Source organism: Bemisia tabaci, chromosome 5 (assembly GCF_918797505.1).
Source record: "Bemisia tabaci chromosome 5, PGI_BMITA_v3".
NCBI classification, from domain to species: Eukaryota; Metazoa; Arthropoda; class Insecta; order Hemiptera; family Aleyrodidae; genus Bemisia; species Bemisia tabaci.
Window position 1 is genome coordinate 16,248,560 of NC_092797.1, and position 16,376 is coordinate 16,264,935.

Sequence of the window (16,376 nt, forward strand, 5' to 3'; positions counted from 1 at the left end):
CGTCAAAAATGGCTTGCTTTTTGGGCAGCCGATTCGGCCATCAAACCGGGGTTTAAATGGAAGCTGATAATAACACAAAGCTCTGAGAAAAATTTTGAGATGAGTATAGGAACGGTTTGTAAATTACGAAGAGAGGCGGGCATTCTGTTCAGCATATCGATACATAAGTATTTTCACACGTAGAATTTAATTTTCACGTCAGGGAGTCGACATATTTTGATTTTTGCATGAAAAGACGTTTAAAATAAAAAAATCAAGACATATTTAATACAATTGCATTTATATCGAGTAAATCTTTTTTCAATAATATAATGGGATTTATAATACCGGTGATTTGGGTATTTTAGCCCCAAAATACCTTTAAATCGACTTTATCTTCTAGGAGTTCGACAGAATTTTTCCTTTCTTCGCTTAAATTTTTCCGTAGCACTTTTCTTCAAGAATCTGATAAGATTTTGCTTGAGGCAGATCAAAAAACTTAAATTTGTTCGAATAGCTTTCTAGATTCACAATACACGGTCTCGTCAAGGTGCGTCGTTGACCTTGCACTGTTGGATCGTGAATTCTCTTGTTGTGCTGCTTGCCTTTTTTGAAATCTCTGTAAATGAAAACTAAAGGGGTTGATATGTGCGAGTTAATGACGCGCCTTATCAACACATTGTGTTGGAGTTCACTGCTTGTTTTTTTTTTTTTTTTTTTTTTTTTTTTTTTTTTTTTTTTTGATAAGTTGATACATGGTAATAAGTTGAGACCTCATAATTTTGCGTTTTTAACAAGAGCCCATCTACTTGCGAAAAAATTTGAGTCACATTCTGTCGCTGTACAACAAAGTAGATTACGGTCGTTGAATCCTGGAAATTAAAAGCTCACTGGAAAAAAAGTCCCTTGGATTTAGGGTCCAGACTCTTAAACCCATTGACAAGAAAAAATACTATTGATTCAATCGGATTTTTCCTTGAATCGAAGAGCCAAGCCTCTTGATTTCAGCGGATTTCCTCTTGATTCAAGGAAAAATCCGATTGAATCAAGAGTTTCTTTTCTTGTCAATGTTTTTAAGAGTCTAGACTCTAAATCCAAGCGACTTTTTTTCCAGTGCACCTGCTGTTAAAAAGATGTTTGTAAGAGACTCTATTTGTCTTTCTTTAGGGCCTACGGAAAGTTTCGCGATTTTTTCTAGCGGCCGTTTAGTTGACTCGCCGATACTTTCATCATTTCCTGATTTCAAAGCTCTCGGTCGGTAGCCGGCACGAACCAGAGCAAAAAAGCCTAGCAGACGACGATCCTGGCGGGGAGTCTAGCTGCTTCGTGGCTAAACTTTAATAGCTACGTGAAAGGCACAATCAAAATAGCGAGCGGCCTGTACGCGACTCCATTGCGCTCACCGGAGGACCATCCGTTGCCACTGTTGCATAATTGGCAAAACTAAGGAGTTTTTTTTTCACTTTTACTGCTCACTTTTTAACCAGATTTTCCACTTATATGTTATCATTCGAGGTGTCTATAAGTCCGAAATTACCGGAAAGTACGGAAATAGTACTGATTTTTTAAGGGCGGTCCGGAATTACTGAAAAGGAGCGGGAATTCCGCAAGAAAGTCCGGAATTTTTTTCATTTTTATCGCAATTTGAGCGAGGAATTCAAGTTTTTGAAATTTTTTGACTTTCGTCAATTGGAGGTACTGAAAAAGCACTGAATTTTTCTGTTGAGGAGGCACTGAATTTCTTGGGAATGCACTGTAAAAGTACAGATTTTTGGCCAGCCTGTTTTAGTAGACACTCTGTCATTACTTCAGTTGTCTGACTTCCCAAATTTCAATTTGTTTTCTCAATTATATCTAGAATTCTACCGGGCGAATTATGAGAACTTCGTTGAATGGGTGAGCAGTAATCCCAATTTTTGGTCGAAGAGTGAGCTTTTCAACTTAAGAAATCAGAAAAAAAAAATCATTTGTAATCGTCTGAGGAAGAGGATCAGATTTCAAAGTTCGCAACTTGGCAAGACTGGTCCTCGAGATCATTAAGCAAGAGATGAATCAGTCGATGTTAAAGCCTAACGAGTTAATTTCATGATGAGCCTAGAGGTAAATATGAATGCTCAAATTCCAGGGTTCATCAGATGGTAGACATGTTCGGTTTTTTACATCGAACTTTTCAGGCATCGCCGCACCAATGTTAGCTTTGTCGATGTCACAAATTGCACTCCTACGGTTCGGACCATCACGGTCGCGTGGAAAATTATTTTCGCCCGCCATGAAATTTCTCTCCAAGCATTGGGATGTTATAATAATTGCAATTTTTTATACCAAGGAGCCGTATCACTCTCCGAAGCTTATGATTTTAATGCCTTCGTCTCAATGGTCATTACGGTTGGGCTCTTTTTGAGAGCTCGAACTTTCTTTGGTCCAGACACCACTTTCATTAGATCCAATCGTCCGTAGATCTGAGTGAGAGGCGGAATCGCTCTTCCTATTCGCCGAAAAGTGAAAGAAGTGGGCTGGGAAAACAATAAAAATTTTATGCTCAAGGGTACTTTTAGGTCGATAAGAGATTCGCCCCTCTGACTCTACAAAGCATGATCCTTAAGGAGCTGTCCCAAAAGCACGTAACGCTCTAGGGAGGGGGGGGGTGGTCGAGGAGTGTGTTACGCCATTTTGTTTTTCGGTGTTAAAGGATAGGGACCAGGGACCTGGGACCTGCGTCCCAGAAGCGTTACAAGGGGAGAGGGGGAGGGAGGGAGTCGGAAATGCCAATAAAGTGTGTTACGTAATCTAGGGGGGGGGGATCTTAAGTCTTATACCCCACAAAAATGTATAAAGTAGACAGAATATCTTCAAAAGGAGGTACAAGATGGTAAAAAATTGCATTATTCTTTAGTTTAGCCCTGGCGAAACGTCTGCAAAAAAACCCTGGTAAAAATTGGCAGTAGGATCTGGGTTCCGAAATACTATAGACCTACAGCCGGCTGTAAGATTTCCTATAGCCTCTATAGCCGGCTATACAATTTCTTATAGTCCTTTACAGCCGATGGCGATAAACTTACAGCCAGGCAATAAACTGTAGAGCCCGACTGTATAATTTGTCATCGCTTCCTATAGCCCGGCTGTTTGATTTTCTTCGCTCTCTACAGCCAGCTGTATGATTTTCTATCGCATTCTATAGCCGGCAAAAATAATTCCTGATATTTTAAAATGCAGCTCTTATTGTCAATTTTTACCTCCAGGAATGACTACTAAAATATTGTCTGTAGTGAAATAAGTCTATTTTAATGAAAGGTCCACAGTTTGTGCTTCTGTAAAAATTGCCGAGAATCCTTTTATCACATTCGGAAAATTACACAGCCATTAAAACAATCTCTTTCCTCGAGAAATGTGATTTTCAATGCTCAAATATTTAAAAAATCTTTCATCCATTATCCATTATGTACTCTTGCCAAATTGTATCCAGGGTTCGTCAAAACATTTAAAATGTGCTAAGACTCTCATAAAACGACTCTTAAGATCAGTCTAAATGTGTAATTGAATATTTCAGGGGGCGCTTACATCTTTAAACCTTTTACAAGTACTACATTCTAGACCTTAGTTTGGTAGCCAGTGGATCTCCTGTGAAATATATATGACTGTGATCTAGGACATTCGTGTGCGTTTATTGATAGATCGACTCTACCGTCCTAAGGAAAAACGCCGTATGAACCTTCAGGCATTGCCAAATTTCCTTTGATATAACACGAATTTCCTGATAAACATATGAATATTTTCCTTCCAATTTTTCAGATAATTTTGTTCGCAATTCCACCTAAATTTCCTGAAATTTTCAAGGAAAAATATCCATATCTTTCCAAAAAAATGATCATTTAATCGAGGAAAATTTGGCAACTGTCAAATGTTCATACGGTGTTTTTCCTTAGCACGGCATATTCATATTCATTTTTGAGCCTAAGTATCAATGTTTGTAAAATTATCGCGCTCTGAAGTTAAAAATGCTAATTTTGCCTCGTTTATTCTGTTCCAGGGTACTGCGATGTGCAACTAGGGACCACTCCAGAGCCGCGACTCAAAATGAGCCCAAGCGACGCCGCAAGCACATCAGGTGAAAAAGTACCGTAAATCATGGCACGACTGATGCACAGCCCCGACGGGCAGACCAAGGGGGCGGCAGGGAAGTCCCTGGGGACCGAGACTCCCCCGGAGAAGGTTGCCCCGCGGTTCAGAGCGGTCAAAGAGTGCCCCAAACGACGACCAAGCTTCAAAACCCGCGGGCTAGCCTCAGCGACCTCTAACGGCGGCCCACGCACCTACCGGGCCACCAAAATCACCATATGCTCGAGCAACGTCGCAGCGCTCGCCTCCAAGTTCAACGCGGTCATCGTCCAGGATGACGTCAAAGGACGAGCTTTCGTCAAGAAGCTCCAGAACCCCCACCGCAAACCCCTCAAAACCACGAAGGGCTCCGTCAAAGCTGCCATCGAGATTTTCGAGAACAAAAGCGAGAAAGCCTCGAAGAAGAGCGGCGACCGCCCGAAAATCGTCTTGATCCGCAAAAACTCGTCCATAGCGCGTTTGGCGACCAAGACGACGTCGAAACCCCCCGCTAAAACCGGAAGATCTGATGTTGGGGAAGTTACAGCCCCCAAAAAACCAGCCCTGACCAGGAAGGGTTCCAGCAACCGCACCGAAAAACCGGTCTCGCCGGTCCTTCAAAAAACCAGGAAAAACTCGTGTAGCGATGTTAAAGGTTCTCAATCGTGCGAGGAAATTATAAAAAATGCCAAGAATAGACTTAGACAAACTTTTATTCTAGAGGGAGGCTCAGAGGTCCGAACCGATAGGCGGATTCGCGAGGTGAATAAAAATTCCGTCGACGTCCCGGATAGCGCCGAGAAAAAATCCTCGACTTTAAGCAGATTGCCAAAGAACTCCGACCGACTGGACATCGGGAAGGAGAATTATTTTAGGTACAAAACTTTGAGTTTGCCCAGCAAACCCGACTTGAAACCAAAACCGGACTTGGCGAAAATCTCCAAAGAGGAATCCATCGACAAAGTCAAGGCCGACAGCGCGCGAGAGCAAAGTTCGGAAAAGCTCATCCTCAACGAAAGCAAACGACCGCTCACGGCCAAAGACCAGGACGTGAATGTCGATGAAAAAACCAGCGTTCCAAAATTCAAAATCCCCCCCAAGACTGATCGTTTGTATAATCTGGACGCGTCCAAAGAAGCGCAGAAGAATTTCAAACCGAACAATTCGTTCTTATGGAGGCAGTGCTCCTACAAGAAGGAAGAAACGATCAAGGAGGAAAACGAGATTGTTCTCAGCGTCACCTCCAAGTCCGAAAGTTTGAGTCGAGACGGCTCCACGCGGTCGTGCGAATCAAGCTCCGGAGTAAGTCGAACCGAATCGAATTCGGAACCCAACGATTCCTCGGAAATAAAAGAACAAATCGTTTCGAACAAATCCTCTTTGCATTCCGCCCGAAAACTACTCACGCAAACCAGCACAAGTAGCACCAGCTCGGAAGACAAAAAGGAAGAACAGGAACCACCCCTGAAACCTCTCACCGTCCCCGAAAAAACCAACCAGGAGTACCTGAAAACCAAACTAACCTCGAACAGATCCGCCTTATATTCGTCGAACCTGATCAAGAAGAACGAGATCAACAAAGCCAGCTCGGAGTTGACGGTCAACAAAACCGGTCAAAAGTCGAGTAGTCTCTTCGACTTGAACCGGTCCTTGGGGTGGAGTAGTTCGAAAGACTCGGGGATCGACTCCTCGAACGAGAGTCAAAGATTCTCGCTGCCCCAAACCGAGTTGACGCGGATGAACAACTCGGCTCTGGAGAAGACCTACTCGGAGAACCAAATCCACAACTCCAAAGACTCCGGCATCGACAGCTCTCTGGAGAGTCAGAGGTTCTCCTTGCCGTTGATCGAGGACGAAGAAGAGACCGAGAACAGCCTGTACGAGCACGAGATCCGCGAATCCAAAGGCGGGCTCGAGGGCGACCACACGACCGAGTCCTGTCTCTACGAGGAGATCGTCTTCCGGAAGGACGACCGCGGCGGGAAAGCCCGGACGGACTACTACGACAAGATCTCGATCGACAAGTTGAACATTTTGGCCCTGAACAAATCCAAAGAGGAGGAATCGTTCTACGACCAGATCGACAAGTTCGATCGGTTGAACCAGGACGATCACTACACGCTGATCAGCGACTACGAGTCGAACATCTACGACGACATCGTCCACGTCAAGGGGGCCGACGATGGGGACGCGTCCAACTGCTACGAGTCGATCCGCGAGGGGACGTTGACCAAGTCGTCGAGCCAGACCTCCGACTCGGATAGTTCTTGGGAGCATAATAATAGTCTCTACGCTCTTCGGCCGCCCTCGCTTCATTCTACCTCGTCGCTTTCCCTCAACTCAGGTAAGAGTCCCTTTTATATTCGCATGTTACTCCAGGGTGTCTACAAATCCGGAAGTAGTACTGATTTTCTAGGATGGTCCGGAAGTACTGAAAAAGTGCGGAATTTTTGCAAGAAAGTCCGGAATTTTTTCATTTTTGTCGCAATTCGAGCGGGAAATTCTCATTTTTCGAATTTCGTCAGTTGAAGGTATTGAAAAAGTACTGAATTTTTCTGTTGAGGAGGGACTGAATTTCTTGGGAACGTGCTGAAAAAGCACTGTCAAAGTACTGATTTTTGGCCAGCCTGTTTTAGTAGACACCTTGTTCTCATGAAATTCTATAGGATGTTCTGCCGTACCAAGGAAGAACGCCGTATAAAAATTCGAGAGTCGCCAAATTGCCCTTGATAAAACATGTATTTTTGACGCAATTTAAGCGTATTTCCTTCCAAATTTTTAGATATTTTAGACTCAATTGCGTACAACATTGTCTGATAATTTTGGGGAAAAATATTTAAAATTTCCCCAGTAAATTAGGTTTTTATCGAAGGAAATTCGGCAACGTCTGAAGGCTCATACGGCGTTTTTCCTTTACACGGCAGTGTACCGCCCCGTGGCCGCATGTTGAATTTTTGCTGAAAACGAATCCGTAATGCCCAGAAGCACCTTCGGTTGCATCTTTTCAAGAAATTTCCTCTGTAATACCAATATTGGTTATAGGATATCTCGTCAACGATTTTTTGTCCGCGCACCTGTTTTTTCCAGTAATTTACATCCACGCGTTTTTTCGGCACGGAGGTTTTGGTCCACGTGCCAGTTGAGACCCAAAGTTCATTGGTCCACATGTAAATACAAACGACAATCGCTCACGACGTTTTTGAAGAAAATGTATAATGTCTTGGACGAATGAGGGTTTGTTTTTTTTTTTTTTTTTTTTTTTTTTTTTTTTTTTTTTTTTTTTTTTTGTTTGTTTGATCCAACGGAGAATAATATATAATTGAGATTTTTGGTAAAAATGAGGGAGCGTCAATTCCATCAGATAAAATTCACTAAAACTCTCTACACCTCTTTGGTGCAGCAGGACTTAATTATCTTTCAAGAAATGCCCACCTTGCTTTACCTGAACCGGATGAACCTTTTGATTTGCCTTAGCTAAAGGCTCTTAGATTTTTCCTGTGTACGATAAGTATCTTGATTTATATTGCGAGGAAAGATCTGTACTTTTAAAGGATGCCTGTCATATTTAATACGTTCAATTTCGTATAATACTGTCACCTCTGTTGTGAAATAGTTTCTTCAGGCGCCGCCGCACGGCTATCAGCGCAAAACGCGCATGGGCACCTACAAACCTAAGTGGATACTTCAAGCATTGTGCAATGCGTGAAGTATCCACTTAGGTTTGTAGGTGCCAGTGAGCCTCTCGCGCTGGCAGCACGCCGCTCCGCTCTGTTGAGCTTTATTATTAATACTCGCATAGTCAGCGTTTTTTAACTGATGATTTTGAAATGTTTGTACACTCCGCATTGATTATTCTCATTTAAATTTATGAAAAAAAAATATGTATCAATTTATTAAAGGAGAGTAATGATGTAATGTGTTTTTTAAATATTGGTGGTTCCGTGTCAAATTTAATGATTTCCAAGGCACTTTAAATTTTTATTTTATATTTTGTGCTTTTACTGTGCTGCAGCGAGGTGTACGCGCAACCAAACGTTCCGAATTTGACTATTTGACTCTAAAAGATCGATGTACAAATGGGTTAAAAGTAAAGATTGCGTGGCTCTTGGTTTTTTCCCCTCTTTTATTCAGCTCCGCTCGGTTAAATTATTTCGAAATACCCACGGGTCTCTCTCTGTGAAATTCGATCCACTTGTCAATTACAACGGCCCTCCGAAGATTCATTCGTGACCCTTTATCCCTGCCACGATCGCGCTCTGGCGGTCGGGATTGGCACCGTTCCTGCGGCGTGAACCCGCAAAAAAGGGCTAACCTTGGCATTCCTCCGGCGGCTCTCACCGATACTAGATCACTCTCACTTTCAGCGCCTCAGACAGCCGGGCGACGGACTGGACTTTTGAGCCGTCCGAATGCAAATGTAACGCGCAATTGGCGTGACGCTAACGACAAAAAGCCTTCTTGGTCGACGCGACGCGACGGCTACGCTGCCGTGCTAAGGAAAAACGCCGTATGAACCTTCAGGCGTTGCCAAGTTTCCTTCGATAAAACGCGAATTTCCTGGTAAACTTATGAATATTTTCCTCCCAATTTTTCCGATGATTTTGTTCGCAATTTCACCTAAAGATTCTGAAAATTTAAAGGGAAAATATCCATAACTTTCTTCGAAAATAAACATTTAACGAAGGAAATCTGGCAACTCTCGAATGTTTATACGGCGTTTTTCCTTAGCACGGCGGCAGTACGGTTACGAAACGAGGGCCGGGATTTTGAAGACGTCCTGACCTTGCTGGGGTCGCGGCTGAGGACTTTTTCGGACGCGAAAGAAAGTGCTGCGGGCCTGGGCGACAGGTGAGTGATCACTCTGTCATTGCCACTTGGCGGCGGATTTCCGGGGGCCGCCGCTTGGCGTTTGGCATCGGGTTTTGAGGGAAACTTGGGATTTTGGCTCGGCTCTGCTCGTGCATAAATTAACGCGCTGTCCGTGTCAATTAGCCGGCTGATTCTTTTTGAGAGGCGCGTGGTGTAGGTCTTGAGGCTTTTACCGTAGCTTTTGAAGTGAACGGTATCCGATTTCGGAGCGGTCGGGTTTGGACTGATGACGGATTCAACAGGGATCAGTTTAACTGCATCAGACTCGGCATAGTTTCATCGCATTTCTCATTTGTTAACAGAAATTTTGTCATAATGTACTTTACTTTCAAGAGGAAGCTCACAGAAAGCTTCAAGGCGTCATGAGACTTGGTTCGCCGTCAAAAAATGAGGCATACACGGAGGAAAAAACTTCGTGTATGGGACCCGAAGTTGAGGTCGTATGGATCTCTGAAGTTTTCTGATCACGCATGCGAAAACTTGAGGTCGAGCTGCCGAAGTTCGGGTCAGACATCGAGGTACTTCGGTATGTACCGGAGTACTTCAGATGTGTGACCCGAACACTTCGGTATAAATCGAAGTACTTCAGATGTCTGCCCCGCACTTCAGCAGCTGGATCTCAAGTTTTTAGATACGTGATCCGAAAACTTCATATGACCTGAACTTCGGGTCCCACGCACGAAGTTTTTTTCTCCGTGTAAGATGAAAATAGGCTGCTTGAGTTGTCGTCATGCCGATTCTGTAAAAAATCGTCCAATTTGACTTCAACGAATTGTTTTGTTTTGTCGAAAATCCAGGTTTCTTTTCAAGCGCGGTGGAGAAAAAAAGTTTTTTTCAATATCAATTCGGGGTTCATCATCGTTTTAATTCATTTGTTTCCACAAATTCAGAAGTCCTGTAAAACTCCAAAAACTTGTGTACTGATATCGAATAGGATTACTCTTGAGGTATTCGTAGGTCAAAAGTGCTACTTTTCGACCCTTCCAAAATTTACGAAGTGCCCTTCCTAAGGAAGGTGGGCGCACGGACCTTAACTTTTTTTTTCCAAATCACATGCTGCCGCTGCCCATCTGCTCCACATGTTTAAATGATTTAAGGCTCCTTCACAAGTGACAAAATAAAGAGTTTGCAACGCGGAAACAGAAATTCAAAAAAAGGCACAAAATCCATGCAGTCGATATGACATCTTCCGTCGCGTCGTATCGATGTATATTGGCTCCACCTGCGCACCGGAAAATGCGTCAAATCGTGATATTTTTCCATGATCAAATTACACGAGCAGTGTTTATCTGGGAGAAAAATCAGCACGTAAGTGAGTAGTTTACATTACTTACTTTTCCGAAACTCAATATCGTCGATAATTATTAGTCTGTGGGCGAGGTTTTCCCTATTGAACTCTCTCTCTCTCTTTTCCCCTCATTCCACTGTTGCATTATTTGTCTGCGTAACATTGCAAAAAGAAGTATTTTATATGCCATGCTATCTGCATGTGGACAGTTTGAGGTACTAATTTAAAGAACGTTTGCTCAATAATGTGAGGTCACTCGAATAGTGGTTTGACACTTTAGATTGTACTACCTAAAGCTACTTTTTCATTCAACAACTTTAATACAACATCGAAGCAGTTTTTTTTACCAATAATTGTGATCATCTGTTGCAACAGAAGAATTAGTCCCAACAAACTCGAAATTCAACTGTCAGCTTCACTGCGTGAAAGGGTAATTTACAAATGTTTTGGCAGACGAAAAAAAATGTCCAAAAATGAAAGAACCAAGCCGACGGATTAAAGCTCATAGTTCGAAAAGCGAGTTTTAAGATGAAGTCCTAAGAAACATTAATGTGCCATGTTCAAACCTCAAAATTGTTGGACTATAATACAACTTATACCCCCGGAAACCTGCTCGCATCTTGGAGGTAGAGGGAATTTTTTTTCCGTCAAATAATGAAATTCAGATTTTTTGGCCGCACCAGACGACAATCACTCTGCAAACAAATTGCGTCCATGCATTATAATCCCTTACTCAGTAGACTATCACATTTTTTACTGACGTATACACTGTCTAAAATTGACTAAAAAAATCAAAGCCGGTGCAGTTTTTTTCCCCCAAGAAAGTTCAACATTTTTCTCTGAATTGAAAATGTTAGCATCGAACAACGACGAAGCAATGAAGATGTACTCTCACTTGCATAAAGTATCAAGGTGCGGTTAAAACACGTAAGAATGTGTGTCTCATCATAACATAAAAAATCGTCCGAAAAAAACCAACTCGCTTCAATGAGAACCGCCGATTTTTTATTCGATTGATTTATCGCTATTAAATGAGGAAAACATGTTTTTTCTGTCCTCATGCCTCCGTGTTCATCGAACAGTCCATTTGGGAGAAAGTCACATGCTTCTCGGAACATGGAAAGAATTTCGCTCGAAAAGTGGCAACGTCGAAGGGTGTAAACAGCAAAAACATACACGTCGAGACGCCGCGTCGCGTGTAGTTGCGGAAGTGAATCAAAACTGGCCGTCGAGTTGAAGTGCAGTTTGCAGGCACTCCCATTTCACCGCGGCGGAGCAATTGTTTTTCAACATGACTTAGCATATGAATGGCGATGTTACAGAGGAGGAATACGGTAAATTTGGAACCGGATCAGATAAACCGCTATTTATGCAGTCCGGCGGGCTTCGGGCTTGCTCCGAAAGGTCTCCGTTTCTTAATCCAGATTGATGGTCAACGAGACTTAATGGAGTTCTTCAAAACTGAATCAGAGCTTATGCAAGCGGGTGAAAGAAGCGAATCCCTGCGACTTGCCGGAGTGCTTTAACTTGTGACTTGTAGTCATGGGCAAATTATGACAAGATTTGTGTGATCCTCCTCCCGAGCGAAATTTCTTCCTTTTGCGTGAAACTCTTTCATTTCGTTACGTCAAAATGTAACGCGGTTGGATCACTGAGGATGCTAAATTTAACCTTATCATTCCGTGGGATACGAAGACACTTAAAAATACAGGGACTTTCACTGGTATAGCCCTTACCTGAGAGGTGACTCTTGCAAGTTGAGAGCAAGGCTTGCTCTGCCTGGGATTTCTTTCTTGCTAGTTGGATTTTCCTTCATTGTAGCCCTATTCTGTAGCCATATTCTCTGAGAGGCATTCTGCCTCACCCAGAATCGATTATTTTACATGCATTTAAGTGCAAAAAGTGTTGCTAACTTCACTGTCTAGCTCACACTTCCAAATTGGAGTCACGGTATAATGCTGCTAGAAATAAATATTATACCAAACTTCAAAATGTTGTTTTTTCGTAAAATGTTGAATGTTTGAGGTTTGTCAGTTTTAAAGAGAGGTAAAAAATACTTAAGCTGCATTATGCTCGGATAATTTGCTCTCTAATTCTTTTGACAACCATAAGTCATCCTCCGAGCCAACCATAAATATAAAATCCGGTGTTATTTTTTCTTCCCTCTTCCATGCACCAGGATTATTTTAAATATTAGCACTTTATTCAAAGTAAATTTGGTTACTCTGCAAGCCTAGCTGCTTCCAGTTAGAGGCACTATTTCCTTTTTTTTTTTGGATCCTTCCTGTTTCAAACATCTGCGCTTGCAAAATATGCCCAAATGTTTATTATTTTAATTACAGAAGTAGAAAATTATCGAGATGTCTTCTGAATATTTATTCATACCTAAGTATAACTTGTGCCGTTTAGAGATGCAACTTTAAACTTTTTTTTTCAAATAATGGCTCAAACCTTAAATATCGAGTTTAATAGCTCCTCGTTTAAAATACTCAGCGAAATCGTTTAACCTGTTGTCTTAAACCATTTATTTTATGAGATCAGCCCGAAAGAATGTAATGTTATGATATAGCGTGCTGGATGATTCTGATTCTTCGACATTTTTCACATTCCCCTCATCACAACTCCTGTTTGTTACAAATGGAATGTTAAAAATGATCAACCGATTTCTGGCTTTTATGTACCTTAATTTTTAATGTTTATTCACCTCAGCTCTGAGCGAAAATATGCTTGACGCAATATTTTGTCACCCTGATCCTAACATTTCTATTAGCCGTGAAGGTGCTCTAATGAAAAATAGACCGTAGAATCCGATGCTCTTACCGTAAAACGCTTAAATCGTCCTCTATAATATACATTCATTTGCGTAACGCGTATAATGCACAACGACTGAGGCACGAAGCGCTTCGAGAGGGTGGACCGCTAAGCGGTCAGAGAGCGTACCCCCTAGCCCTGAAGAAAATGGTTCCGATAAATTGAACTGGATATTGGGAATCTTTAATTGTCCTACAGGAAAATCTCCACTTCCTATCACGTTTACAAATGTTTGTTGCTTTTTTACAGCTCCGCATACAGGAGAGAGTTTGAAACTTCGACAACTTCAAACATTTTTTTACGTTCCATTAGTAATTAAGTCACCAGTATTCAAATTTGTCGCCAAACATGATTTACGACTGGTGACCATATGTTCTGGAACGGACGGTCGTAAAATCCTTTGCATAAACAATGAATTAGATACTTTTCCCGGCTTAGGTTCCGTTTACATCTCAAATTACCTATAAAACAATAGTTGTGAAACATCATATTAAGGGCCGCGGCAGGAAAAAATTTGACTTGCGTACAATGCCTCGAACAAATCCAGTGACTTTCTCACCGGGCTGCCCATAATTTTAAAAGAAAGCTTTTACACTTTAAATGATGCGAAATTGCGGGTTTTTAAAAGTTCACCTGCGCCGAAAGTCACTCCGCGATTATATACCTCACTCTGAACCCGGCTCACCGTATTAATCGTTTCTTAATTAAACACTGAGTTATTCATCCGCCGGAATTGATTCTTTGAGAAAGTTTCGCACGGATCCCGCGTGAATGATTTTGCGTAAATGAGCGAAAGTGACTGTATAATCTCGATTTTGTCAGAGGAACGCTTTTATTCCACGTTTTTTTCGGCGCTCGTCCGGTAATCCCCTATAATCTTGTTTTATACGCATTTCCGACCTTTAATTTTTTTTAAATGTATTGTGCACGTGGACTGAATAGAAATCGCAGATTAGTTTAAAATCCCGATAGATTTTGATGGATTAAGTACTGTATCGATATTTTTTCTGTAAACACATTTCTTTTGCCTAAGAACGGCTTAATAGTTTACAGCGGGATCAAGAAGGATTTATAAGAATGTATTCGAGTTGAAAAACCTTCCTTAGAATTTGGTCGAGAAACTTTTTAAATTAATCCTCGGGGCGAAATTTTCGATTTTTGCCCCTGCAAAATTAGAAAAAAAATACGTTAAATATAAAATAATACTATGTTTTTATAAATCTTAAACTGTCCACTAACCTATACTTTTCATTTCACGAAAACCTCTATTTTTGGGTCGTGGTATTTTTTTATATCTCCAGTGGTGAAGCACTGCAATCACTCACGAAGATTAATTTAAGGAAATTATATTGTTGAACTCTACACGAAGCTTTTTTTAAGACGCATGCCTCTGTTCCTGTATGATAAACCATTCTCAATTTAAGCTATCAAGGGCACTTCAATAGTAAGGAAATGAAATTCTACCATGGATCTATGGATGATTCTTTTCTCTTGTTTGATTGAAAAGAAATATTCTACTATGCCACCAAATGTGGATGACCGTCTCATTACCTGCGTCACAAAAGAGTCAACATGTAAAATATTAAGTATTAAAAAATTTGCCTTAAACATGGAAAAGTCTAGAATGATGCTTTTCCAATTTGTCAATGTCTTGGCAACTTAGCACTGGGTGTTGCATTTCCCGTCTGTGCTGATTGTGAGCTGTAACGGCACGGAGCGGTTTGAGTTGGAAGGCGGCGCAGCGTAAGAACTTGAATGCACGCACCATTCCTTTCCACTCGAAAGGTCAGAGCTATGCAACCTTCACCTTTAAATTTTGCCCAGTGTAGATGTAGGTATGTAACGCATGGTGCACCCAGCAGTGATGACGTTTCACACGTTTTAAAACGAAGGCTTAATCATGGGGAACCGAGCACGGAAAAATAATGTTAGTGCCTCAACCCACCCCGGTCAGAAACAGAATGTGGTGACGTCAGAGAAAAGCAACTCCAAGGTTAGACCAGACAATATTTGGACGTATTTCTATCTTACGGAACTATGTGCATTAAGACATGAGCCGTGAGACCCATGAGAAAACACGCATAACAGGGCTCCACGTCATAATGCACATAGTTCCGTTTAAAAGAAATACGTCCATTTGTCGTAATGTTATCGTGAGTGTAAGGAAAGCACCGAGTCAATAGGAAAAGTCGAACAAAATTTGGAAACTTTAAACGCTTATAACTCCATTTACATCAAACTTTGAGGTTCTAAAAGTGATTTCATTGGTTTCCTCGAAGACATTTTCTTCAGAAAGCACCCCTTTGCAATTTAAAATGTGACGAAATAAACATAAAAATTTGCTGTTTTAGTCAAAAATTTCATGCATTGTGGGACGTAGGACAGGTCGGGGAGGGGGAGGGGGTGTTGGCTATCCACAGGCCAGACCTCCTGGAGCCTTTAAACTCATGAGCGGAAAAATTTTCCCTCGGAAACGTCGTATTTCGTGACTTTTAAGAAGTTTTCAGGTTTTGACTCTTCTCATGAAACATTTTTGACCGAAAGACCGCTCTAATGAACAATCTTTAGCTACTGCTTGCAGCGCTGAGACGAAAATTTGCAGAACGTCAATATTTGCGCCACAAGATTTTTGCAACCTACTTAGAGCCTCTCAAGACAATAGCCTTCTTAAAGAGCTAATCCGTCGCTTTATTTTGGGTTTTCAGTAGTTTTGTGCCGATGTATAGATAACATTTCAAGACCATAAAGTATAAAACCAGAGGGGGCCTCTTGACCTTTAAGTGGCTTTACGAACACCGACAGGTAAAGAAGCAAGATTTTCGGCAATAAAGAAGTGCCGTAATTACTCAAAATTTTGAAGACTGCGGGAGGCAGGGCTGCGCAGGAGGGCTCATCTAGAGACCATTCCCTGTTTTATGGAAATCGGTCCAATAGCTGTTTCGCTATAAATTTGATCATAATAAGTGGTTGGAAAGTCAGTGAGCATAAAAAAACGATAAACAATGCATTTTGTATAACCGTCCACCAGAAGAGGGTTCGAAGTCCACGGAGCAAAATTGAGGATCTTATGGAGTCGCATAAGTTCAGTTTTTGACAATCTTGAGATATTCATTATTTCAACGAAATGTAGTCTCGAAGTATATTCTGTGAAAAATCTACCACTAAAATCCAATTTTTAAGCATCAAAAAGTGACTTCGAACTTTCCTCCCGTTATGAGATTCCGTGTAATTTCAAAACTTCAACCACGTATTTCTTGAAATAGCAAAAACTGCACTTATTCGATTTGTCCTCCGAGCCGAGCTCCTCAACTGTCATTATATTAGACTGATATTT

General features: G+C 41.6%; 1 protein-coding gene across 4 annotated transcripts in view; it reads left to right on the forward strand.

The window, feature by feature from the left end:
* LOC109042198 (uncharacterized) overlaps positions 1-16,376 on the forward strand; it is a 198,010-nt gene that overhangs the window by 116,506 nt on the left and 65,128 nt on the right. For all 4 annotated transcript variants that reach the window (XM_072300351.1, XM_019058826.2, XM_019058828.2 and 1 more), the window contains one exon: positions 4,007-6,418. In XM_072300351.1, coding sequence (XP_072156452.1) covers positions 4,105-6,418 — 2,314 coding nt within the window. In that variant the 5' untranslated portion in view covers positions 4,007-4,104. The remainder of the gene's footprint in view (positions 1-4,006; positions 6,419-16,376) is intronic.